Source organism: Salmo trutta, chromosome 10, assembly GCF_901001165.1.
Source record: "Salmo trutta chromosome 10, fSalTru1.1, whole genome shotgun sequence".
NCBI classification, from domain to species: Eukaryota; Metazoa; Chordata; class Actinopteri; order Salmoniformes; family Salmonidae; genus Salmo; species Salmo trutta.
Window position 1 is genome coordinate 20,524,077 of NC_042966.1, and position 26,650 is coordinate 20,550,726.

At 43.8% G+C, this 26,650-nt stretch overlaps 1 protein-coding gene across 5 annotated transcripts; it reads right to left on the bottom strand.

Annotated features, from left to right (window-relative positions):
• Positions 1 to 1,984: 1,984 nt before the first annotated feature.
• Positions 1,985 to 26,650, bottom strand: LOC115201312 (eukaryotic elongation factor 2 kinase). 5 transcript variants are annotated; one of them, XM_029764829.1, is made up of 19 exons: positions 26,179 to 26,650; positions 22,697 to 22,975; positions 21,949 to 22,020; positions 20,269 to 20,369; positions 19,013 to 19,073; positions 17,345 to 17,382; positions 16,169 to 16,340; positions 15,930 to 16,079; positions 14,606 to 14,738; positions 14,335 to 14,462; positions 12,669 to 12,900; positions 12,282 to 12,349; positions 12,098 to 12,175; positions 11,448 to 11,522; positions 10,880 to 11,014; positions 10,579 to 10,767; positions 4,873 to 4,997; positions 4,507 to 4,685; positions 1,985 to 4,361 (listed from the first exon to the last, which is right to left on the bottom strand). In XM_029764829.1, the coding sequence occupies exons 2-19, from the start codon at positions 22,943 to 22,945 to the stop codon at positions 4,246 to 4,248; spliced, it is 2,301 nt and encodes a 766-aa protein (XP_029620689.1). In that variant the 5' UTR covers positions 22,946 to 22,975; positions 26,179 to 26,650; the 3' UTR covers positions 1,985 to 4,245. The 5 variants fall into 5 exon arrangements, with proteins under 5 accessions (XP_029620689.1, XP_029620691.1, XP_029620692.1 ...); XM_029764831.1 differs by lacking the exon at positions 11,448 to 11,522 and adding an exon at positions 11,730 to 11,789; XM_029764832.1 differs by lacking the exon at positions 21,949 to 22,020.

Sequence of the window (26,650 nt, forward strand, 5' to 3'; positions counted from 1 at the left end):
CAGGGCCAATTGTGCGCCGCCCTATGGGTCTCCCGATCACAGCCGGTTGTGATAGAGCCTGGGACCAAACCTGGGTCTGTAGTGATGCCTCTAGCACTGTGATGCAGTGCCTTAGACCACTGTGCCACTCTGGAAGCCAAAATATATGTACATAGCTACCTCAATTACCTCGTACCGTTGCACATCAACTCAGTACAGGTACTCCTTGCATACAGTGCATTCGGGAAAGTATTCAGACCCCTTCACTTTTTCCACATTTTGTTATGTTACAGCCTTATTCTAAAATGGATTCAATTAATGTTTTTTCTCATGTACACACAATACCCCATAATGACTAAGCAAAAACACATTTTTAGAAATACCTTATTTACATAAGTATTCAGACCCTTTGCTTTGAGATTCAAAATTGAGCTCAGGTGCATCCTGTTACCATTTATCATCCTTGAGATGTTTCTACAACTTGATTGGAGTACACCCATGGTAAATTCAATTGATTGGACATGATTTGGAAAGGCACATACCGGTCTATATAAGGTCCCACAGTTGACAATGAATGTCAGAGCAAAAACCAAGTCATGAGGTCGAAGGAATTGTCTGTAGAACTCCGAGACAGGATTGTGTCGAGGCATAGATATGGGGAAGGGTAATAAAAATCTTCTGCAGCATTGAAGGTCCCCAAGAACACAGTGACCGCCATCATTCTTAAATGGAATAAGTTTGGAACCACCAACTCTTCCTAGAGCTGACTGTCCGGCCAAACTGAGCAATTGGGGGAGAAGGGCCTTGGTCAGGGAGGTGACCAAGAACCTGCTGGTCACTCTGACATAGCTCCAGAATTCCTCTGTGGAGATGGGAGAACCTTCCAGAAGGACAGCCATCTCTTCAGCACTCCACCAATCAAGCCTTTATATATTTTTTATTTAACTAGACAAGTCAGTTAAAAACAAATGAGTATTTACGATGACGGCCTACCCCAGCCAAACCCAGACGATGCTGGGCCAATTGTTTGCCACCCTGTGGGACTGCCAATCACAGCCGGATGTGATACAGCCTGGATTCGAATCAGGGACTGGTAGCCCGATGGTAGAGTGGCCAGACGGAAGCCACTCCTCAGTAAATGTCACATGACAGCCCGCTTGGGGGTTTGCCAAAAGGCACCTAAAGGACAGACCATGAGAAACAAGATTCTCTGGTCTGATGAAACCAAGAATGAATGCCAAGTGTCACGTCTGGAGGAAACCAGGCACCGCTCATCACCTGGCCAATACCAGGGGATGTTTTTCAGCAGCAGGAACTGGGATACTAGTCAGGATGGAGGAAAAGATGAACGGAACAAAGTACAGAGCGATCCTTGATGAAAACCTGCTCCAGAGCACTCAGGACCTCAGACTGAGGGTGAAGGTTCACCTTCCAACAGGACAAGACCCTAAGCGCACAGCCAAGATAACGCAGGAGTGACTTCGGGACAAGTCTCTGAATGTCCTTGAGTGGACCAGCCAGAGCCTGGACTTGAACCCGATTGAACATCTCTGGAGACCTGCAAATAGCTGTGCAGCGACGCTCCCTATCCAACTTGACAGCGCTTGAGAGGATCTGCAGAGAAGAATGGGAGAAACTCCCCAAATACAGGTGCGCCAAGCTTGTAGCGTCAGACCCAAGAAGCCTCGAGGCTATAATTGCCACCAAAGGCGCTCCAGCAAAGTACTGAGTAAAGGGTCTGAATACTTATGTAAATGTAATATTTCAGTTTATTATTAATACATTTGCAAAAATGTCTAAATCTGTCTTTTCTTTGTCATTATGGGGTATTGTGTGTAGATTGGGGGGGAAAAAAACATTTAATCAATTTAAGAATAAGGCTGTAACCTAACAAAATTTGGAAAAGGTGATGGGGTCAGAATACTCGCAGAAGGCACTGTGTGTGTATATATATATATATATATATATATATATATATATATATATATATATATAAAAAAAAACATTTACAATGCAATAAAATCATATTTATTCCAAAGTCTAGAGACATTTACATATAGCTACTTCCATGCAGTCATATACACAAGTATGCAAACAATGCAACAAGTGCCCTCTATTACAAAAGGTGTTAGGCAAAACCAACAAAGTAAACAACATTTGTTCATGAAATGTTTACTTCATGAATCAAACATTAATTAATGTGCTTGCTGAAGGCACGACCACTCTAGATTTCTTAAAATGTAATATGCATTCTTATTATTGGATTTCTTCCACCCGCTCTAGAGCTTAAACGATTTAAGTTTTGAACTCAAAACCAACTTTAAAAACATACAACCAGCCCAAACTTAGATTCCTTGAGAATTTGTATTCATTTTAGAGCATTTATATTTTAGAGCATTTATATATATATTTTTTTACATGATCTCCAATGCATTTAATGGCAATACATGGGCCATTACCTTTGAGTTAATGGCCCTTTTGTTAAAAGTCAAAACGCATCTCCTCTTGAACCGTTTATGGGTCTATTCTCATTGACAAGTATTAAGGAGAATTGAGGGATACTCGAGACATAATCGTAATGTAAACTTGCGCATTTCTCACGTCTCGAACGCTACCTCCGGAGGTCGCGCACGACACTCCGCCGACCGTTGCCCCCCTCTAAGCAGGGCAGTGTAAGCAGAATTGTCTCGTTGAGCCCAACATTTATACAGTAAAAATACTAATAGCAGAGCAATGTTTTTGAAATAGCTGAAATGTATAGACATTTTCATTATATTTGAGAGTTGTTTTGTGTTCACCTTAACTTGCAGTAACAGCCCGTTTCATTTCTGAAATTGTCACCGTATTTTTAAAGGCGTCTGCACGCTTCCCAGCCGAAAACGTTTGGTAGAGTTCGTGCATATATTATGACGACTTTTTGTGACGTTTCGGACTTCGATTAGTTTTTTTTGTTCTCGTTTGTTCGGGCACACATTTCTTTCTAGAGGCAAGCCGAAGTTTGGAGCCTAACGAAGTCTACTGTAGGTCAACAGTAGGGATTTTCATGCAATTTTTTTCATAAACAAATACTGCACCAAACATCCTAGTTAGATGTCAAATTGCAGGTCTAAGATCTCCTAGGCAAAAACATAAAAATGAATGACATTTCTTGAGTTATCTTAGATTAATTCTGACTATTTTGAAGATGTGTATACTTGCTACTTCATCTCAAAATGTACAAACAGTACTATTGGCGGGTTTTCTTTCTGTTTTTCAAGCGAATGTGTTTTAAGGGAGTATGTGAGCACACTCGTTCAGTTTGGCTAGCCGAGTTTGGCTAAGGGCCAGCCGAACTGAAGCACGCCTTAAGAAAGGGATGCTGTACAGTGTCAGGATGCTTAGCTATCAACTCCAACCAGACTTTGAAATCAACTTAGCGTGCTTGCATTCAGATTTTTTATACTATAACCATTTCATATTACCATATATTAACATGGGTTTGAATGAGACCCATGGAATAACGCTACAATAGCAACTTTAAAACATTTAGGCTATCCCAACTTCAATTAATTTGTATAAACTATCATAAACTTCATGAATTCAATGCCAACCGTATGAACACAATGGTAGACACTTCCAATGCTAATTATCTGTAACAATTTCAGCTACAAATATTAACACAACTAGCTTTAACACAATGACTCTAAGTCTATGGGTATCTACTAGCATGCTAGCAGATACACAGACTTTGTCATTGTGCTAATGCTAGTTAGCATTGGCTCACAAAACGACCTCCAACTTCCTTCTTACTGGACACAAAGACATAAAAATGGTATCCACAAGTGCATCTGACTCTGGGGAAGTAGATGAAGGGCCTCAATGAAAAAAATCCTAAAATATCCCTTTAAGCTAGCAAGCACAATTGTTTTTAGGAAATTTACTTTTCTAGTTTGAAATGGCTTATTTTCAGTTAGGTAAATTGCCTCTGAAATGCAACCATATTCATTAGTCCAAAGGGCAATGGGGACAGGAATAGAAAAGGGGAAAAATGTACAAGACAAGGACCAGACATAATTCCCTCTGAAGCACCAAGAAAGATAGCTAGGCCGGAGGACGGCTGCATAAAAGGTCATATACAGATCAAACAATCACACAGCATTTTGGAAATCACACAGTAAATGTGTCTGTAAACTTTAAAACATTAGGGAGGAAAATCCATCACAACATTATCCTGGGTGCCAGCTTGCTTTAGCCGATTCCTTTGGCCTGGCAGTGCCAGCCCGTCTCCTACTCCTCTTCCTCCATCATGCCCCAGGCCTCCTCTGCTTTCATATAGTACTGGTTGGCCAATCGGCCCTTCATCGCCTCCATGGCTGCGTCTGCTGCCTCTGTGAACAGATCACCTGCACAGGAGAGAGCGAGAAAGTGAGTATTTGGTTAGTTACTGTAAGTACAACAAAGGTTAACACACTGAAGGCTCGAGTTAGGACTGTTGGCTAATAGTTCTAGGTTCTAAGCGCAGGTGTGGTTCTCTCTGCTGTATCTTACCTGCTCTCTGTGGGTCTGGGTCCAGGCTGTGGCCCCCCTCCTGGTACATCTCAGCCTCTCTGGCCAGCAGCCGGTAGCAAGGCTCATCCTGCATGCCGTCAAACTCGCCCCCCTCATCATAGTCTGTCATGTTCAGGGCACAGTTGTACCATCTCATCGCCTCCTTCCAGTCCTGGGACCTGAGAACCACAGAGATGGCTTATAATAGTTTTTATAATATCCATTTCACAGTCCTGATCAATTCCAATCTTTCTCAGCCCTCTAGGTAGAAATCGCCATGTAGGCTAATCAATAAATATGGTGCCCTTTTAGACACAGCCCAGCACAAGTTGATACTGTATCTGATATGTTCCACCAGTCTCTGACCTGTCTGGTGAGAGGTTGATGCCGGTGTCGAAGGCCCTGGCCACCAGGATCATGCAGGATCTGTGTCCTGCCTCAGCAGCCTGCAGCAGGAACTTAAAGCCCTTCATACGGCTCCCTGAGTTGTCCTGATGACAAGACAGCAACATATAGCATGTAATAACAGAGAGATTCAAAAAGACACCTCACTAATACACATTGTTACATTACTGCCTTATTCGAAAATGGATGAAAAAAAAATACAAATCCTCAATCTACACACAATACCCCATAATGACAAAGTCATTTATAACTTGATTTGAGCCCACCTGTGGTAAATTCATTTGATTGTACATGATTTAGAAAGGCACACACCCGTCTATAGAAGGTCCCACAGTTGACAGTGCATGTCAGAGCAAAAACCAAGCCATGAGCTCGAAAATAATTGTCCATAGTGCTCTGAGACAGGATTGTGTCGAGGTACAGATCTGGGGAAGGGTACCGAAACATTTCTGCAGCATTGAAGGTCCCCAAGAACACAGTGGCCTAAATCATTGTTAAATGGAATAAGTTTGGAACCACCAAGACTCTTCCTAGCGCTGGCCACCCGGCCAAACTGAGCAATTGGGGGAGAAGGGCCTTTGTCAGGGAGGTGACCAAGAACCCGATGGTCACTCTGACAGAGCTTCAGAGTTCTTCTGTGGAGATGTGAGAACCTTCCAGAAGGACAACCATCTCTGCAGCACTACACCAATCAGGCCTTTATGGTAGTGTGGCCCGATGGAAGCCACTCCTCAGTAAAAAGGCACATGAAGGCCCGCTTGGAGTTTGCCAAAAGGCAAACTCCAAGCGGTGAAGCATGGTCGTGGCAGCATCATGCTGTGGGGATGTTTTTCAACAGAAGTGACTGGGAGACTAGTCAGGATCGAGGGAAAGATTAACAGAGCAAGGTACAGAGATCCTGAATTAAGTCCTGAGCGCTCTGGAGCAGGTTCTCTGACTGGGGTGAAGGTTCACCTTCCAACAGGACAACGACCCTAAGCACAAATCCAAGACAATGCAGGAGTAGATTCAGGACAAGTCTCTGAATGTCTTTGAGTGGCCCAGCCAGAGCCCGGACTTGAACCCAATCAAACATCTTTGAAGAGACCTGAAAATAGCTGTGCAGCGACGCTCCCCATCCAACCTGACAGAGCTTGAGAAGATCTGTAGAGAATAATGGGAGAAACTCCCCAAATACAGATGTGCCAAGCTTGTAGCGTCATACCCAAGAAGATTCTAGGCTGTAATCGCTGCCAAAAGTGCTTCAACAAAGTACGGAGTAAAGGGTCTGAATACTTACGTAAATGTGATATTTCAGTTTTAATTTTTTTATAAATTTGTCATCATGGGGTATCTAATACATTTTTGAATAAGGCTGTAATGTATTTTTTTCAGTCAACGGTTCTGAATACTTTCCGAATGCACTGTAAAAAAAAAACGAACATCTTATGCTTCACGGAGTCGTGGCTGAACGACGACAACATCAACCTAAAGCTGGCTGGTTATACAATGTACCGGAAGGATAGAACAATGGCGCCTGGTAAGACAAGAGGCGGCGGTCTATGTATTTTTGTAAATAACTGGTGCACGATATCTAAGGAAGTCTCAAGCCATTGCTCGCCTGAGGTAGAGTTTCTCATGATAAGCTGTAGACCACACTACCTACCGAGAGAGTTGTATCTGTATTCTTTGTAGCTGTTTGCATACTGCCACAGTCAGAGGCTGGCACTAAGACAGCATTGAATGAGCTGTATTTCCCCATAAGCAAACAAGAAAACGCTCACAAAGAGGCGGCGCTCATAGTAGCTGGGGTCTTTAATCCGTTTTTACCAAATTTTTATCAGCATGTTAAATGTGCAACCAGAGGAAAAATAACTCTGGACCACCTATACTCCACAGAGATGCATACAAAGCTCTCCCTCGCCCTCCATTTGGCAAATCTGACCATAATTATATCCTCCTGATTCCTGCTTACAAGCAAAAATTAAAGCAGGAAGCACCAGTGACTATATCAATAAAAAGGTGGTCAGATGAAGCAGATGCTAAGCTACAGGACTGTTTTGTTAGCACAGACTGGAATATGTTCCGGGATTCCTCCGATGGCATTGAGGAGTACACCACATTAGTCATTGGCTTCATCAATAAGTGCATTGACGACGTCATCCCCACAGTGACTGTACGTACACAACCCAACCAGAAGCCATGGATTACAGGCAGCATCCGCACTGAGCTAAAGGGTAGAGCTGCCACTTTCAAGGAGTGGGACTCGAACCCGGAAGCTTATAAGAAATCCTGCTATGCCCTGCGACGAACCATCAAACAGGCAAAGCATCAATACAGGACTAAGATCGAATTGTACTACACCGGCTCCGACGCTCGTCAGATGTGGCAGGGCCTGCAAACTATTACAGACTACAAAGGGAAGCACAGCTAAGAGCTGCCCAGTGACACGAGCCTACCAGACGAGCTTAACTACTTCTAGCTCGCTTAGAGGCAAATAACACTGAAACATGGATGAGAGCACCAGCTGTTCCGGAAGACTGTGTGATCACGCTCTCCGCAGCCGATGTGAGTAAGATCTTTAAACAGGTCAACATTCACAAGGCCGCAGGGCCAGACAGATTACCAGGACGTGTACTGCGAGCATGCGGTGACCGAAGTGAAGTGTCTTCACTAACATTTTCAACCTATCCCTGTACGAGTCTAATACCAACATGTTTCAAGCAGACCACCATAGTCCCTGTGCCCATGAACAAAGGTAACCTGCCTAAATAACTACCGACCCGTAGCACTCATGTCTGTAGCCATGAAGTGCCTTGAAAGGCTGGTCATGGCTCACATCAACACCCCCATCCCAGAAACCCTAGACCCACTCCAATTTGCATACCGCCCCAACAGAGCCACAGATGATGCAATCTCCATTGCACTCCACACTGCCCTTTCCCACCTGGAAAAAAGGAACACCTATGTGAGAATGCGATTAATTGACTACAGCTCAGCGTTCAACACCATAGTGCCCTCAAAGCTCATCAATGAGCTAAGGACCTGGGACTAAACACCTCCCTCTGCAACTGGATCCTGGACTTCCTGATGGGCCGCCCCCAGGTGGTAAGGGTAGGTAACAACATCTGCTATGCTGATCCTCAACACAGGGGCCCCTCAGGGGTGAGTGCTTAGTCCCCTCCTGTACTCCCTGTTCACTCATGACTGCACGGCCAGGCACGACTCCAACACCATCATTAAATTTGCAGACGACACAACAGTGGTAGGCCTGATCACCGACAACGACGAGACAGCCTATAGGGAGGAGGTCAGAGACCTGGCCGTCTGTTGCCAGGACAACAACCTCTCCCTCAACATGATCAAGACAAAGGAGATGATTCTGGACAACAGGAAAAAGAGGACCGAGCATGCCCCCATTCTCATCGACGGGGCTGCAGTGGAGCAGGTAGAAAACTTCAAGTTCCTTGGTGTCCACATCACCAACAAACTAACATGGTCCAAGCACACCAAGACAGTCGTGAAGGGGGCACAACAAAACCTATTCCCCCTCAGGAGACTGAAAAGATTTGGCATGGGTCCTCAGATCGTCAAAGGTTTCTACAGCTGCACCATCGAGAGCATCCATCGAGCGCATCGGAGGGCCTGTTGTCCGGACCTCTGGCAGTCTCTATGGGTGTACACCACAGGGTTCAATTCTTGGGCCAACTCTTTTCTCTCTCATATATACATACATACATACATACATACATACATACATACATACATATACATACATATACATACATACATACATATACATACATACATATACATACATACATACATACATATACACATATACATATACATACATACATATACATACATATACACATACACACACACACATACATACATATATATACACACACATATACATACATACATATCTCAATGTCACTCTTGCTGCGGATGATTTCCTGATCCACCTCTACGCAGACGACACCATTCTGTAAACTTCTGGCCCTTCTTTGGACACTGTGTTAACTAACCTCCAAACGAACTTCGATGCCATACAACACTCCTTCTGTGGCCTCCAACTGCTCTTAAACGCTAGTAAAACCAAATGCATGCTTTTCAACCGTTCGCTGCCCGCACCCGTCCGCCCGACCAGCATCACTACCCTGGACGGTTCTGACCTAGAATATGTGGACAACTACAAATACCTAGGTGTCTGGCTAGACTGTAAACTCTCCTTCCAGACTCATATTAAACATCTCCAACCCAAAATCAAATCTAGAATCGGCTTTCTATTTCGCAACAAAGCCTCCTTCACTCACACCGCCTAACTTACCCTAGTAAAACTGACTATCCTACCGATCCTCGACTTTGCCGATGTCATCTTCAAAATAGCTTCCAATACTCTACTCAGCAAACTGGATGCAGTCTATCACAGTGTCATCCGTTTTGTTACCAAAGCCCCATATACCACCCACCACTGCGACCTGTATGCTCTAGTCGGCTGGCCCTCGCTACATATTCGTCGCCAGACCCACTGGCTCCAGGTCATCTATAAGTCTATGCTAGGTAAAGCTCCGCCTTATCTCAGCTCACGATAACAACACCCACCCATAGCACGCACTCCAGCAGGTACATCTCACTGGTCATCCCCAAAAGCAAACACCTCCTTTGGCCGCCTTTCCTTCCAGTTCTCTGCTGCCAATGACTGGAACGAATTGCAAAAATCGCTGAAGCTGGAGACTTGTATTTCCATCACTAACTTTAAACATCAGCTATCTAAGCAGCTAACCGATCACTACAGCTGTACATAGTCCATCTGTAAATAGCCTACCCAATCTACCTACCTCATCCCCATATTGTTTTTAATTTACTTCTCTGCTCTTTTGCACACCTGTATCTCTACTTGCACATCATTATCTTCTCTTTTATCACTCCAGTGTTAATCTGCTAAATTGTAATTACTTCGCTACTATGGCCTATTTATTGCCTACCTCCTCACGCCATTTGCACACACTGTATATAGACTCTTTTTTCTATTGTGTTATTGACTGTACGCTTCTTTATTCCATGTGTGTTGTTGTTTGTGTCGCACTGCTTGGCTTTATCTTGGCCAGGTCGCAGTTGTAAATGAGAACTTGTTCTCAACTAGCTTACCTGGTTAAATAAAAATATATCTATAATTTTTTTATATATTTAAATCCTGACCGGTTGCATCACTGCCTGGTATGCCAACTGCTCGGCCTCCGACCACAAGGCACTACAGAGGGTAGTGCGCACGGCCCAGTACATCACCGGGGCCAAGCTTCCTGCCATCCAGCCCCTCTTTTTCCCTTGCGGTGTCAGAATGCAAATGGCTACCCAGACTATTTGCAGTGCCCCCCCCCCCTTCACAACTCTGTTATCATCTATGCATAGTCACTTTAATAACTCTACCTACATATACACACTACCTCAAATAACCGGTGCCCCCGCACATAGACTCTGTATCAGTACCCCCCTGTATAGTCTCGCTATTGTTATTTCACTGCTGCTCTTTAATTACTTGTTAGTTTTATCTCTTATTCTTATCTGAATTTTTTTACACTGCATTGTTGGTTAGGGGCTCGTAATTAAGCATTTCACTGTAAGGTCTACACCGGTTGTATTCGGCGCATGTGACTAATACAATTTGATTTGATTAAATACCTCTAGCTCCATCTCTGACAGTATATGGTGTGGCAGCTGTAGGTAACACTGTCCCAGGGCAACGATAGCCTCTAGTTCCCCACACATGGCGGCTCTCTCCAGGTGGTACATGGCTGAGTCCTGGTCCCACTGCTCCTCCTTGTCACAGAACCGACCAGCCTCGTGGTAATGCACCATCGCCAGGTGCACCTGGGGGAGAGGCCAGAGGAGATAGTGTGTTTTTAGTGTGTGTGTGTGTGTGTGTATATATATGTGTGTGTGTGTGTGTGTGCGTGTGTGTGCATGTGTGCGCGCCACTCACCTTCCCCAGGATGGACTTGCCAATCTTCCTCTCCAGGATCAGCGAGTCAAGTCTCTCCATCTCCACAGCAACACAGGATGGCCGGTGGACATGAGAACGAGACGAGTGGTAGACACTCCATTTATCATCTGTCAGCTGGACACAGACACACAGAGCTTAGGAAAGGACAATGAAGCACTGTATCTATAGTATTGCTTGTTCAAAGTAACAACTCAAGCACTAATGCAAATCATATTTCACACTCCAGGCATGCACTAAGAGACGAAACATGATTCTGGTGAACAGGCAGTTAGACAGATTGATTGGTTAGGTGATTTGATAAGTATTGGGACAGGTAGACATGTTGACATGGACAGGCCAAATAAGGAATTAGACTAAAACACAGGGCTGCTGGTGATTTCTCTGTTGTGTTTCAACAAGTTTGCATTCCCTTTCTTGGGTGCACTCAAACTTTTGCCAATACTAAGCATGTATCGTTAGAAAACAAGCAAGTGTCAAATCAACAGCTGCTCCACACTAGAGGGAGAGGCCTGTGTTAGAGGGCTTCATGCAGAGGGCAGGGAATCACCGGTTGGCTGTTGGGGGTGTTTACGGCAGGACAGTTTAAGTTTGGGTTAGGGGAAGATCTGCTGGGAACCTTTCTCTAGTAAGGAGACAGACAGCAGCAAGAACTCAGTTAGCTTGTGGATGAAGGCATAGATTAGATCGCAGGAACACTACACTAGTGAGCAAGGGGATAGTGGGTGACACAGAGGGATGAGGACAGGATTATTCGATTATGGTGATGGTGGCTTTGTTGATTATGATGATTATGGTGGTGATGAAGATCAGACATCGTTATTTTGTTTACCCGTCTCACACTGTCCTCGTCCGACTCAGAGTAGTATCTGTTGTAGCGGTGGGGACGGGCCTACATGGTGACATCATACAGTATAAAACCTACTGCTAAGAGGCCATAAACAGAGCTAAAGAGAGGGCCAGGTTCACACTAACATAGCTATACAAAGGGTAATAGGTTAACAGCTTTTAATGCTGGTGAGTCAAGAAAGAATCCATGTCATGGTGAGCAAACATGAACAATAACTTGTGTCAGCTATAGATAAACAATACAAGACAAAAGAGGAAGAGTACAAAGTGTTACAGCATTTGACAGTTTCCATAAAACATTTATGATGGACAGGCTCACTAAGACCAAGTGTTGGTGTGGAGAAGATGTACCCCATCTGCATGGTCGGTTGGGTCCCCTTCACTCCTCCTCTCACTTGGGCAACCACTGTCTCCTCCATTCTCTGAGTCCTACAGGAAGAGAAAAAACACAGCCCTCAGTACATGCCAACCAACCATAACTAATGTCATTGTTGTGATCAGAATCATCAGTCATTTCCACAAAGCCTTGACTGACCTTGTGTTCTGGGCTGTGGCTGCGATTGTGTTTCTCCCGTTCATCCATCTCATTTATGAAAGACCAACCTGAGAATGAGAAACCAGACGTTAGATTAAAATGTTTAATGGCTGATCAATTTGATTTAAAAAATAAATATAAAGTAGTTCAACTATATCTCAGAGCACTCTAGCCTAGGGTACCAAATAAAACAGTTTTGAAGTTAGTTTTATGGGGATTTAGGCATGCTATTTGGAACATAATGCTAATGCTGGGCTGAAAATAAGAAAACAAACCCAGATATTGGGTCACTGACTTTACAGGCCCACAGATTACCTTCTAGATCTTCCAAAAAATTTGATACGTTTGTAATTTGGGTGAACCATAACCTCTAAAAACTGTTCTTACCCAGAGGAGACCTGCCCATGGAGCCCATAGAGAAGTGCTGTCCTAGTGGAGAGCCGGGGAAGGCGAGGGGCGAGCAGGGGATGGAGTCACTTATGTCACTCATAGAGTCGTCCCCAGACGAGGTCTCCGACAGGTGGGAGAGAAGTGGGGGCACACGGCCCCCTGATATAGTACGAAAACGAGCGAAACCACACTGTTCCTCACTACCCCTCAGTACCGTCTGGGCTGACTTCTGATTGGAGTAGAGGGTTGAAAATATTGTTAAAAGATTACCATTCTAAATAGCTGCATAAAAGCTGCAAACAGTGACCGAGGTCTTAGCCTGTGGTGAGGTAGTATTCTGTCTGATGTACTGATATCATTTCTGTGGTAATATGACAACTGTGGCTATACCTAGGAGATATGTGATGCTGTGTGTCAGCCACACGCCCTTTGATTCTACTTCAAGATAATTTTACAGTGCATTTGGAAAGTATTCAAACCCCTTGGAGTTTACACATTGTTACGTTACAGGTTTGTTCCAAAAATGTATTGTTTTTGAATACATTTACTCAATGACAAACCAAAAATAGTTTTTTAGAAATGTTTGCAAATTTATTAAAAACTGATGCTATTTTCAGGTCTCTCCAGAGATGCTTGATAAGGTTCAAGTCTGGGCTCTGGCTGGGTCACTCAAGGACATTCAGAGACTTTTTTTTTTAATGTTCATCTTTCCCTCAATCCTGACTAGTCTCCCAGTCCCTGCAGCTGAAAAATATCCCCACAGCATGATGCTGCCACCACCATGCTTCACCGTAGGTATGGTGCCAGGTTTCCTCCAGACATGATGCTTGGCATTCACGCCAAAGAGTTCAAACTTGGTTTCATCAGACCAGAGAATCTTGTTTGTTATGGTCAGAGTCCTTTAGGTGCCTTTTGGCAATCTCCAAGCGGGCTGTCATGTGCCTTTTACTGAGGAGTGGCTATCATCTGGCCACTCTACCGTAAAGGCCTGATTGGTAGAGTGCTGCAGAGATGGTGGTCCTTCTGGAAGGTTCTCCCATCTCCACAGAGGAACTCTGGAGCTCTGTCAGAGTGACCATCGGGTTATTGGTCACCTCCCTGACAAAGGCCCTTCTCCCCCGATTGCTCAGTTTGGCTGGGCGGCCAGCTCTAGGAAGGGTCCTGGTGGTTCCAAACTTATTCCATTTAAGAATGATGGAGGCCACTGTGTTCTTGGGGACCTTCAATGTGCATAAATGTTTTGGTACCCTTCCCCAGACCTGTGCCTCTACACAATCCTGTCTCGGAGCTCTACGGACAATTCCTTTGACCTCATGGCTGGGTTTGTTCTCTGACATGCACTGTCAACTGTGGAACCTTATATAGACAGGTGTGTGCCAATCCAAATCATGTCCAATCAATTGAATTGGCCACAGGTGGACTCCAATCAAGTTGTAGAAACATCTCAAGGATGATCAATGGAAACAGGATGCACCTAAGCTCCATTTCGAGTCTCATAGCAAAGGGTCTGTATACTTATGTAAATAAGGTTAAGGGTATTGTGTGTCGATGAGGAAAACTATTTATTTCATACATTTTAGAATAAGGTTGTAACATAACAAAATGTTGAAAAGGGTAAGGGGCCTGAATACTTTCTGAATGCACTGTATTTCTATGGTCTCACCAGCAGTGTGTTGGTGCAGTCTAGCTGGCTTTTCTCTGCAGTGGAGAGGTCAAAGGGTGTGAGCCCCATACTCTTACATATCTTATTACACAGGTGGGAGTGGAAGAACAGTGCCATGCCCCGCACACCTGTAACACACACACACACACACACACACACACACACGTATGTTGTAATCTATTTGAAAGTATTTCGCTAGGTGGGTCACAATTCAAAATGTCAGTCTACCTCATTGTGTTGCTAACACTGACTGTGTGAGAGAAAGCCGTACCCAGGTTTCCGTCTCCGAAGTCTGTCCCCCTCTCTGTGTGGATCTGAGGGTCCGTGTAGAGGTCCCCCACCCCCTGGATGTCCACCACGATCAGCTGGTGGGCCGAGCGTTCAAACGAGAAGTGACTGAATGCCTGCAGGCAATAAGAAAAAATACTAGGGTTACCGGCAAACGGGGGAAAAATGGCGGCTTATAGATAATTTGGAAAGGTTGCAGGTTACACACAAAGAACAAAGGGGAAAAAAGCATAGATATGGTAAAGAGGTCAATGGAACACAAACCATGAGGGATAGAAGAAGGTAGAAGGCCCACAATGTGGTGTATTTGGCTGTTTTCCCTGCATAACCTTAGAAGAAGTTGTTCCTCTTCAGGTTTAGAGGAAGTGACTGCTAAATGCTAACTACCGCTCATATAAGCTGGTAGTATAGCTAACATCCAGAAATTGGTGTTGGTAGTCAGTCTTTTTTAACAGCAATGCAGTTGATTGGTGACAATGATAAACATGTATTGGGGTTGACATCCAACATGGCCATACTCGTATCCATAAATTGACAGTTGATAGACGGATCGAATGATATTAAATGTTTTAATATGCCTAAGTAGAAAATACCCATCTCCATGCACGTTTATAGACCAAACAAGCTGCAGATTAAACTCTGCGGAGGGGTGTGCATGTCTGACCCGTGTCTGTCCTCAACGTCTTTACCATTTGATTTATGGGCTCCCGAGTGGCGCAGCGGTCTAAGGCACTGCATCTCAGTGCTAGAGGCGTCACTACAGACCCTGCTTCGATCCTGGGCTGTATCACAACCGGCCGTGACTGGGAGTGTCATAGGGCGGCGCACAATTGGCCCAGTGTCGTCTGGGTTTGGCCGGGGTAGGCATTCATTGAAAAGAAGAATTTGCTCTTAACCGACTCGCCTAGTTAAATAAAGGTCAAATATCATAGGAGGCAGCAGCAGTCTGAATGATCAGACCGAAACAGAGAAGTGAAAGTGATCGGGTGAAATTATGAAGCGAGTGGACAGAGAAATACAGCTTCACTCTATCCAATCAGAGCAGCAGGATTAATGTACAGCAAATTAGCCTGTTGAGTTATTTAGACCATGTAGTGCCTCACTTGACTGACTAGAATGAGAAAGATGCATGCTGGCACCCAAGAATTGGCAGGGATAATTTAAAAATAATTATTGAGTTCTATTGACCTCTTTACCGCAATCTAACAATTGATAACAGACAGATGAAGATGCATCTTCGGGTTCTGCAGCTCAGGAGTAATCCATAAAGTTGGATAATACATTTACAGTAGTAACACCCACTGTACCTGTGGAGTGAGCCTGATGTTGTCATCCTTGACGAAGCCAGAGTTGGAGTTGTATTTGATGTACTTCCCCTCTATGTAGTGTTCCAGGTGGTACAGAGGTTTACCTGGACGCTCCATCATCTCAATCACACACATCTGCATGATGTCCACCTGGGGGGAGGGGGGGAATCCACAATCCTATCAATCAATCCATCAATCAACGGGATGACTCATTGGTTAATTAAATGTTTCATCCATACTTGTTTGGGTGGCCTGTGGCGGTTGTACTCTTCTCCCCAGAGTTTGGCCTCCATCTGCAGCCTGACATCCTCAAAGTACACATCCCTGTCCACAGGCTCCATGTAGCGCTTCGTCACATAGTTACACGCACACTTCCAGTTACTACTGTGGGAGAAGTTAGAGAGCTTCTTCCTGCAGAAGGAAAGGAAATATGGAAAAAGAGGCATCAAAGGACAAGAACGGCACTGTACTAAAACGAAAGGAACGTTTAAAAAAGTAAACCCTGAAGAATGTTAGTTGTGTATCAGACTGACAACAAACTAAGATGGTATTACACAACTAAATCCTACAATATTCCTAAGGTTTTGAAATTGTGTATCTCTTGGGCATTGTGTATTTTTGATGATAAACCATTCATGTTTTTTGTGGTTAGAAACAGTGTTTGGGCTTGTTAGTGGGTAAGGGCTTATTTCCTCAATGTGTTGTTTGTGAGAAGGATGTGCTTCTGTGGAAGGCATGGACTGCCAGTGGTGTGATCTAGACATGACGGATGCCTCATTGCCTCCCCCACAATGTTCCCACAGAAAGAAGTAAAATCATAATAAGGTCATAATATTAATAATATTCTCGCTGCCTATAGCTGCAAATGTCAGGCTAGACCAGAGTTATGTACTATATACACAGAGTTCAGCATACTCAGTTTGAGATAAAGATCTCTACTGGGTGCCATGGCAAGTTTAATGGTGATCACATTCCATTCGAAATGTGAATTAGAATGTTGTAGTTATGGAATGTTTGGTTCCATCTGGATATCTATGTATTGCTCTAAGCTGGACTAAATGGGTCTGAGAGCGATATTTGTGGAACGTGAATTGGGGACCTGTGCATCTTGTGCCGTCTTTTCAGACTGTATGGAAAATATGACTAATTATTCTGAACGATTCTGAACAATAATCAAATTAAATCCAAATCAAATTGTATTTGTCACCTTTGCCGAATACAACAGGTGAAGACCTTAACGTGAAATGCTTACTTACAAGCCCTTTACCAACAATGAGGTTCAATAAATAAAATTAAGAAAATATATTTACTAAATAAAGTAAAAAATATAATAACAATAACGAGGCTATATACAGGGGGGTACCGGTACCGAGTCAATGTGCGGGGGTACAGGTTAGATAGTGAGTGAAACTTACGTTCTGAAGCATTCCCTCATGGCCCCACGTCCAAAAGGCTGTGAGAAACAAAAATTACAAATCAATCATTTGAGAAAGTCAATCAATTCACCAAGCTTTTGTAAACTTTCACATTCAAGTAAACAGTGTCACTACACTGAACAAAAATATTTTAAAAAACGCAACATGCAACAATTTCTAAGAGTTACAGTTCATATAAGGAAATCAGTCAATTCAAATAAATGTATTAGGCCCTAATCTATTGGTTTCACATGACTGGAAATACAGATTTGAATCAGTTGGTCACAGATACCTTAAAAAAAATGTACTAAGAGCGTGGATCAGAAAACCAGTCAGTATCTGGTGTGACCACCCTTTTGCCTCATGTACTGCGACATCTCATTCACAGAGTTGATCAGGCTGTTGATTGTGGCCTGTGGAATGTTGTCCGACTCCTCTTCAATGGCTGTGTGAAGTTGCTGTATATTGGCCGGAACTTGAAAACGCTGTTATACACATTGATCCAGAGCATCCCAAACATGCTCAATGGGTGACATGTCTGGTGAGTATACAGGCCATGAAAGAACTGGGACATTTTCAGCTTCATGGAATTGTGTACAGATCCTTGTGACATGGGGCCATGCATTATCATGCTGAAACATGAGGTGATGGCGGCGGATGAATGGCACGACAATGGGCCTCAGTATCATCACGGCATCTCGGAGCATTCAAATTGCCATTGATAAAATGCAATTGTGTTTGTTGTCCATAGCTTATGCTGGACCATACCATAACCACACCGCCAGCATGGGGCACTATGTTCACAACATTGACATCAGCAAACCACTCACCCAACCTACACCATACTGTCTGCCATCTGCCCTGTACAGTTGAAACCGGGATTCAGGCGTGAAGAGCACACTTCTCCAGCGTGCCAGTGGCCATCGAAGGTGGGCATTTGCCCACTAAAAAGTCAGTTACAATGCCAAACTGCAGACAGGTCAAGACCCTGGTGAGGACAACAAGCATTTTGTGGAGAAATTCTTCGGTTGTGCAAACCCACAGTTTCATCAGCTGTCCGGGTGGCTGGTCTCATACAATCCCGCAGGTGAAGAAGCTGGATGTGGAGGTCCTGGGCTGGCGTGGTTACACGTGGTCTGCGGTTGTGACCAGCGGTTGGACGTACTGCCAAATTCTCTAAAACAACGTTGGAGGTGGCTTATGGTAGAAAAATGAACAATCAATTCTCTGGCAACAGCTCTGGTGGACATTCCAGCAGTCAGCATGCCAATTGCACGCTCCCTCAACTTGAGACATCTGTGGCATTGTGTTGTGTGACAAAACTGCACATTTTAGAGTGACCTTTTATTGCCCCCAGCACAAGGTACACCTATGTAATGATCATGCTGTTTAATCAGCTTCTTGATATGCCACACCTGTCAAGTGGAAGGATTATATTGGCAAAGGAGATATGCTCACTGAAAGTGATGTAAACAAATGTGTGAACAAAATTTGAGAGAAATAAACTTTGTGTGTGTATGGAACATTTCTGGGATCTTTTATTTCAGCTCATGAAACCAAAACTTTACATGTTGCATTTCTATTTTTGTTCAGTGTATATTCCACATACATATGTTCTGATCAATAATACAATTATAGATTACTGATGATTTAGGAGCAGAGGCATACCTGGCCAGAAACCTTGATGTGCACTGTGTCTTGAGACCACGCAGCCGTGATAGCATTGTACCTGAGGAAAGATAAAGCAAATAACATTCACCAAACATTAAACAAACATTATTATTCCATTCTAATGGGCCAGAATTCTGGACTTGTGTAACCAATATGGTGATGACTAGAAAGTGTAACTTCTAGTGATCTATGTACACTGAAGGGGTCAGGATTAGGACAGAAAATAGAAACAGAGTACATGGATTTGTTCTGACCAGGACATGAGCTGCTTATCCTCTTGTCTGTGGTAATAGCCTGCTATTCTTGTCAACCAACTGAGTGTGTGTTTACCAACAACAAACTCAACAAATATGCCTGTTTGTACTCTGTTCTGTGGGAATGCCATTATCACTAATATGATATTGACATTACATGTCACAATAAATTAGGGGAACATTTCAAACACGCACACTGATATTGAAAGCTTGGTTTGTCTGAGACTGGGTCAGCCATACACAGATAAGAAGACACACAGCAGACCCAGAGGCTAAGGCTAATATTTACACAGTCCGTCCTGCCCTTCCATGCGTATTTCTCGGCCTAGAACTCTGTGTACCATGGTTGTCATATTGGGCGCATGGGAAAGGGAGATGGCACGATGCCAACAGCTAAGAGACCAGAGAGGCTTATGAAGAGTAAGGTTACAACCGGGTTAAAATAAACCCACGAAAATAAATATGAGAGTGGATCCCAACACCAGACACACCTCTTCCCTAACCTGGCTCAGTCTAGGCAGGGCTTTGTCATACAGTAAGACGTGATTAGTAATACAGATAAACACGTTAGAGAATGCAGAAGTCTAACCCCTATTATCTAAGCGGGGGGTGGGGGCCCTCTAGTTGTTCTCCTGGCTGCACTGCCTGAAGAATTTGGGCGAGTTCCATGTAATCTCAATGCCTGGAAAAATGTTCAACGTCTCAGGAACAACGATATAGCATTGTTCTTAGTTGTGCAGTGTTACTGGAAAGACTGACCCCGGAATGCACCTTTTGGCTTCAAACGAAGTGTTTTGGTGTGTGCAGGCAGCCCTGATATCTGCCACAAGGGAACTTTGTGCACTGGCCAAGAAAACTTGGAAGGGCCGTTGGAAATGAAGTGATATCATGTACTGTACCCTCAGAAAGGGCAGGGGTGCGGGATGGCGTGCATTTGTCAACAACTCTAGTACAGGGTAGGGATCAAGCCCACTGACACACAAACACAGGAATATGTACCTGTATCGTATGCATGGCTCTGTCTTGACTTCCTCCAGGTGAAACTCGGCCCATGGGTCAGGCATGGCCTTGGCCTTCTCTATGGCTCTTTTCCACACCGCCTGGGACAACGGGAAATATGACATATATTTTAGGTAACTATCACATTCACTGTGTAATACAGCTTATGTTAAGGGAAGCTGCAGACACGGGGGATATATACATGAAACAGACAGATACATTGTCTACACACAAACCCAGACAGCAGGATTAAAGCTGGACTCCTTAATGGTGAAACTGCCACGCCAGTTTGCAATATTACAAAAACAAAGAAGTTACTGCAAACAACGAACAGTTTTTTCCCCCTCCGACATCATTTCACGTGCAATAGAACAGCAGAATATGTGCTGCCATTTTTATTTACCACATTGCGTAACGCTTCTCACATCCGGTTCATCAACAAAACAAATACAATAACACTGGTGGTGGGGCAGATACTGCGGATTCCATCTTTAAGTGTCCTGACAGGTAGATTGCTAATCTTTCCGGTTCTGTGGACGTGTTGAGGAACATGCAAATCACTCTTGAATTGATAGAGGAAAACAAAATACAGGCAGAGATATGGCAAACAGACACACACATCAACAGAGGATCATGAGAAGGTTGCTTCAGGAACTTTCATTATAAGAAAAGCGTAATCAATCAGGACATGATTATATGATACAGGGCCAAAAGTATTTTCTGACCAAATATGACCTACTAGAAGATTAAGAAGTCTCACACTAGCTGTCCTATCTGGCAGTCCCCCATGAGCCCTACATTGCACAATAACCAGCTACTAACCACAGCCAGCACTTGGGCCAGGGGTTTTCCCAACCAAAAACTCTGGACTATTGTACTCCACTTTCTCAGAACTAACAGTGGTCCAAGTGGCATTAGCTATTAACGTAAACCTGTTAGTAACCTGAACCTCCCCTACAGTAGCACCCTCCTACTCACAAACATGTGGCATTTTAGGCTGGTGTATATTTAGCCTGAACTATTTACATTGATATATGAAGGTCATGTTTTTATTAACAGGCTGAAGGCCACTGCTGGTTGGTGAGAAACAGACACCAGATATTGCACGTCAGTCCCTGACCACTTGAAGTTTGTGTGTCCCTTCACACGTCCCAATTGATAGTATATACTGTGTCTCTGGTGCAGTTGAACCCTTGTGATGAGAGACACTATCTCCTCACAAAACTGGACCACCAGACATAAGATAGAGTAGTGGTAAACTATGGTACTAAATAAACAGCCTGCCTGGTTGTTGCTTTTCTACTGCACTGGAGCTGAAAATACATTTAGAATAAGACAAACAATACTGTTTGTTTCAACCATTATCATAATGTGCTTACTTGCTGCTTAATACATTTACATTAGCCTAACTCTTCATAAGATTCCTGAGGACTGCTGCATGGATTAGGGGAGATTAAAAATGACAAGTTAGGTGGATTAAGGATCTAGATTTTTGTTTAATAACTAAAGGAAAAAACAAATTTATTGGGTAGGGAAACGATCATGCAAGTACAATGGAAAAAGAAAGGAGGAAGGAATAAATGATTTAAAGAGTAAATGAATGTTAGGAAGGTGAGGAGGAAGGAAACAGTCACTGATGCAAAAGGAGGGTTAAATGAAACAACATGATGATTAACGTACCCGTGCATTGTCAGAAAACGCCCCAAACCCGACAGACTGTTGTGGAGTTTCTTTCTCCGTTTCTGTTTCATTCTATGTGGAGTAGAGATATTAACTGTTTTATATCAGCAACTTAACCATACATGAGCAGCAGAGAAAAATACTGAGTTTAGTTGACTATGTTGTTGAACATTCCATGAAAATGGAATTCTTGGTCTTATTGACAGTAGAACGTGTTTTGGAACTTGGTTCCAACCTTGCAACCCATAAATTCTACATCTCTAACAGTCTTCCCAACTCTGTATGTATAACTATAACTCTGATGAGGAAGGGCTATTAATTCCTTCACATCAAGCCCACTCTACATGCTTGCCTACTGGATCAGAAGGGCAAGGGTCACACTGTGAGAGGGATGTTTACATATGACATCATCATGTGAAGGGAGAGACGCTCTTTGGGTACTTACTGTTCTGAGAGAGAAAGAGCACACAGATGAGAGTAAGCTGAGCTGCTGCTGTCAGCCACAGCAGATGCACACAAACACACACGCAGAGACCGATATAAGGAGAAAGCCCTCTCTCTAAGGCAGAGTTGTTCTGACCACATCCCTAGCAGTGAGAGCAGGGACACCATTTTGCATACTGACAATAGAGCAACAGTACAAAGCAACAAGTCAGCTCTTGTCCTGTCAGCTTTTGCCCAGCACACCATGGCACTTTCAGAATGTACTGAACCGTGTGAATATTGCACCTACACTACTGCTGCTCACCTTGTAGGAGAAGGAGTTTTTGGGGGAGTTGGACAGCTGCTTGCTGTGGACGAGATTCTTTAAATAGCCACAGATGTCTTCGGCCTGGCTGACAGGGTCGTCTGTGATTGGACAGATGTAGTAGTCGTCCTCGTCGCTATCGTAAGCGTCGCTAAGAGATGGGGCCCGTTGATCAGGGGTCCTCTGTTGCAGTGGGTTACGCTGGGCACTGCCCACCTCGTCCATACTGAACATCAGTTCATCCTCCATGTTGACTGGTAGGGGTGTGTGTGATGAGTACTGGGATGGGTTAACACAAGAAAACACACACACACACACACACACACACAGATGTGAATACTAATGTACACACAGAGACAAACCGACAGATGGCTGCTTTTGAGTCAATGACAATCTAGCTAAGTGTGTTTAACTGTGTTCAATCAATCAAATGCAACAATTAAATTGTCCCATGTGGATGATAGTATTACTTTGAATACAGGAACAATTTTGAAAATAACAATATTACAACTATTTTATAACTAAGTCATAATTATTACTACAGGCATTACCATTTTAAAAAATGCAGTAGGACTGTAGGAATGCTCGGTCAGGGTTCACTCAATCACACCTGTCAATTCCATGTCTATCTACGGACTGCAGTTCCTACAAGGTACACCTCCACGCTAAACGATCATTAGGCATTTCACTACATGCCATGCCCACATTTCAATCATTTTGGATAATGGTATAATTAGGGGTACAGTAACATCTTCCATCTTTAGATTGAGGTATGTTTTCCCAAAAATATCCCGAGCCGGTTCAGAATAAAAAAAAACGGCACCACCATAATACACAACTCTAAATACACACCAACCACCTCTGTAGCCAAAATGTCAACATTTACAGGCCTACTTATTTTCTGCAACACACTCTCTCCTGACATTCTTAGCAAGCAAGTGCCAGCTAGGCCTTTTAACTTGACTACTGGAGACAATTGACTTCAGGAAAAGAGAGGCTATCAGCTGATAGCGAATGATGAGGTCTATCTGCTAGCTAGTTATGCTGTTTGTTCGGCTGCTAACAACTGCCTCTAAAATTTTTTTGCCCCATTCTCCGTCTATAAGTGAGAGACAAACATGACAGATACATCTGAAATATAGGCAAATAGGCACTTAAGCAATAATGCCCGAGGGGGTTTGGTATATGGCCAATATACCACGGCTAAGGATTGTTCTTATGCACGACGCAACGCTACAGCCCTTAGCCGGGGAAACTTGGCCATATACCACAAACCCATGAGGTGCCTTATTGCTATTATAAACTGGTTACCAACTAGTCAGAGCAGTAAAAAATAAATGTTTTGTCATACCTGTGGTATACGGCTGTCAGCCAATCAGCATTCAGGGCTCGAACCCCCCCAGTTAATAACAGTATTTAAACTCTCCGCCCAGCACATGCAGCCAGCAGTCATATGACTGCGGATGTAACCGATGTGAAATGGCTAGTTAGTTAGCGGTGGTGCGCGCTAATAGCGTTTCAATCGGTGACGTCACTCTGAGACTTGAAGTAGGGTTTCCCCTTGCGCTGCAAGAGCCGCGGCATTTGGGGCGCGATGGGTAACGATGCTTCGTGGGGTTTCAGTTGTTGATGTGTGCAAGGGTCCCTGGTTCGAGCCCGGGTTGGGGCGAAGAGAGGGACGGAACCTACACTGTTACACGGACATGAGGCGGGGAATATTCATTGGTTCAAGAGTTTACGAAATTAGCTAATTTGATTTGCAATTCGATACATTTAAAATTAAAACATTGAAAATAAAGAAAACATTTAACTCAAAAGTTATTCATAAAATAAAAAATAAAAAAAATCCATGAGCTGCGAGGGCACTTATTTTTAGGAGGGCAAAGGGGCAGGTGCTCGGGCACAGGCCCGGCAGCTGTACATTCCAACCTGAAAGGTTAAAATGTATTTACTGCCTGCCTGAATCTGCCGAATTGAGGTGTTTCCCACTGGGCAGCTGTATCACCGTGCCAGTGTTGTGCCGAAAATCTCCCCCCTGCCAGAGTTTCTCTCCCCCTCGCGTGAACACACTGAATTCTTCATTGCTATGACTTGCTTGCCATTTGAGATTTCTGCTCTTCCCTCGGTTGTCAGTTTTGCCTACATTTCACTGATCTTAGTAGCAGAAAGCATTTTTTATTTTTGTCCTTCAAGGCAGCTGTCAATGATCACGTTAGGCTGCGTTTCATTTTATTATGGAGGTTTGATCGCAGGGGAGGTACTAGTAATGTCTGCAGTTTTCGGTTTAGCTATTTGTTTCAAGTGTATTAGTTTATAAATAAATCTACCAAAATTCATAATCTCTCCCATGTCTTATTCGACTAGTAGTTGTTCTTAACGGTTTATTGCTTGCCTACATTTTACTCCCTCTGTTTAATATAAACACACATATACATTCCTTATTAATTTCGGTTGCCTATTTACTCTGATGTGTGCCACAGAAAGTATTTGACTCGGGTTACAAAATTGGGGAGGGGGGGTTCGGTAAGGCCATTTTCTTGCCTGCCGAACGTTCGACTCCCTTATAATTTCCTTCATTTGGTCACTAGAGTCAAATACTTTCTACAGAACAAATTTAACGTAAGGATAGGCAACCGAAATTAATAAATGAACGTATGTGTGTTATATTAAACAGAGTGAGTAAAATATAGGCAAGCAATAAACAGTTAAGAACAACTACTAGTCGAATAAGACATGGGAGAGATAACGAATGTTGGCAAAGAGATGTATTTATAGACTAATACACTTGAAACAAATAGCCAAACCAAAAACTGCACGTTACTAGTGCCTCCCCGCGATCAAACCGCTAGAAAAAAAAAATCATGAAACGCAGCCTAACGTGATCATTGACAGCTGCCTTGAAGTGACACAATAAAAAACGCTTTCTGCTACTAAGATCAGTGAAATGTAGGCTAAACTGACAACCGAGGGAAGAGCAGAAATCTCAAATAGCAAGCAAGTCATAGCAATGAAGAATTCAGTGTGTGCGCGTTCACGCGAAGGGGGGAGAATCTTGGCAGGTGGATATTTTCGGCACAACGCCGGCTGTAGTTAACGTGGCCAAATATTTTCCTCCAAGTTTTTTTTAAAGTAGCATAGCAGCCTGCACGGAAAGTCTGTTTTTCACAACATCGGTACAGTGTCATTCGCCCCCGCCTATCGAGCACTGCTTTCCCGCAGTTCTGATAACGTTATGGCGTGAGAAGTAGCTTGCTAGTGTAGCCAACCCAACTCTCGCGTGGCACGTATTAGTGTGCAGGCGAGCGTCACGACTCAAATCCCCACACCCCCAGTCTGCTGTACGCTGATACTAGACCCTTCTCGCCAATTGTTAACCACTTGTTAACAATATTATTGTAAAGAGCCAGGTTTATAAAGACATTTGCTGCAGTGCAGTTACGTAACACGTGTGTGCAAAGACAGACAGTACTGCTATTGCTTACCTAATCTGAACGGTGGACAGAGACTACTTGATGAAAATATGCATGCCCTGACAATCCTCCAACCTCCTCTTCGTCTCCTGCGGTTTGTCTGTCTGGCGGTATTTGCAGTTTTCAGGTAGTTGCTAGCTTGACAGCTGTTACTCCAGGTGCATGCCAAATCAGAGGACCGCTGCTGGACTGTGGTGGATTCTGGCCCTTCGAAATTGCCTGAGGATCCAGGGCGAGTCGCGCTTCTCTGTTTTGTTTGTTCCCTGGGCCACGTTCAGTTACCAAACGCTGTCGAACGTTGCACATATAAATATATAGAAGAACAAGACCAAGGATGCATGTTGCATCTATTCATGACATCTCTATCTGAACATTCCAAAACGTTTTTTTTTTGTTGAACGCGCCCTTTGGTCCGCCCGTCCGCCACCATGACTTGTACTCCCTGCACGTATCCTTGCAGTCTAGGACAGCCACAAAGTATTTC

What these genes read in the sequence shown, in the direction of transcription:
- LOC115201312 (XM_029764829.1), bottom strand. Translation starts at nt 22,945, where the DNA reads ATGGAGGATGAACTGATGTTCAGTATGGACGAGGTGGGCAGTGCCCAG. An exon ending in GCCACAGGCCACCCAAACAA is followed by an intron (nt 16,080 to 16,168) that starts GTATGGATGAAA and finishes CCCTCCCCCCAG; the next exon opens with GTGGACATCATGCAGATGTG. An exon ending in ACACCCCCAACAGCCAACCG is followed by an intron (nt 11,015 to 11,447) that starts GTGATTCCCTGC and finishes GTCTGTGTCCAG; the next exon opens with CTGACAGATGATAAATGGAG.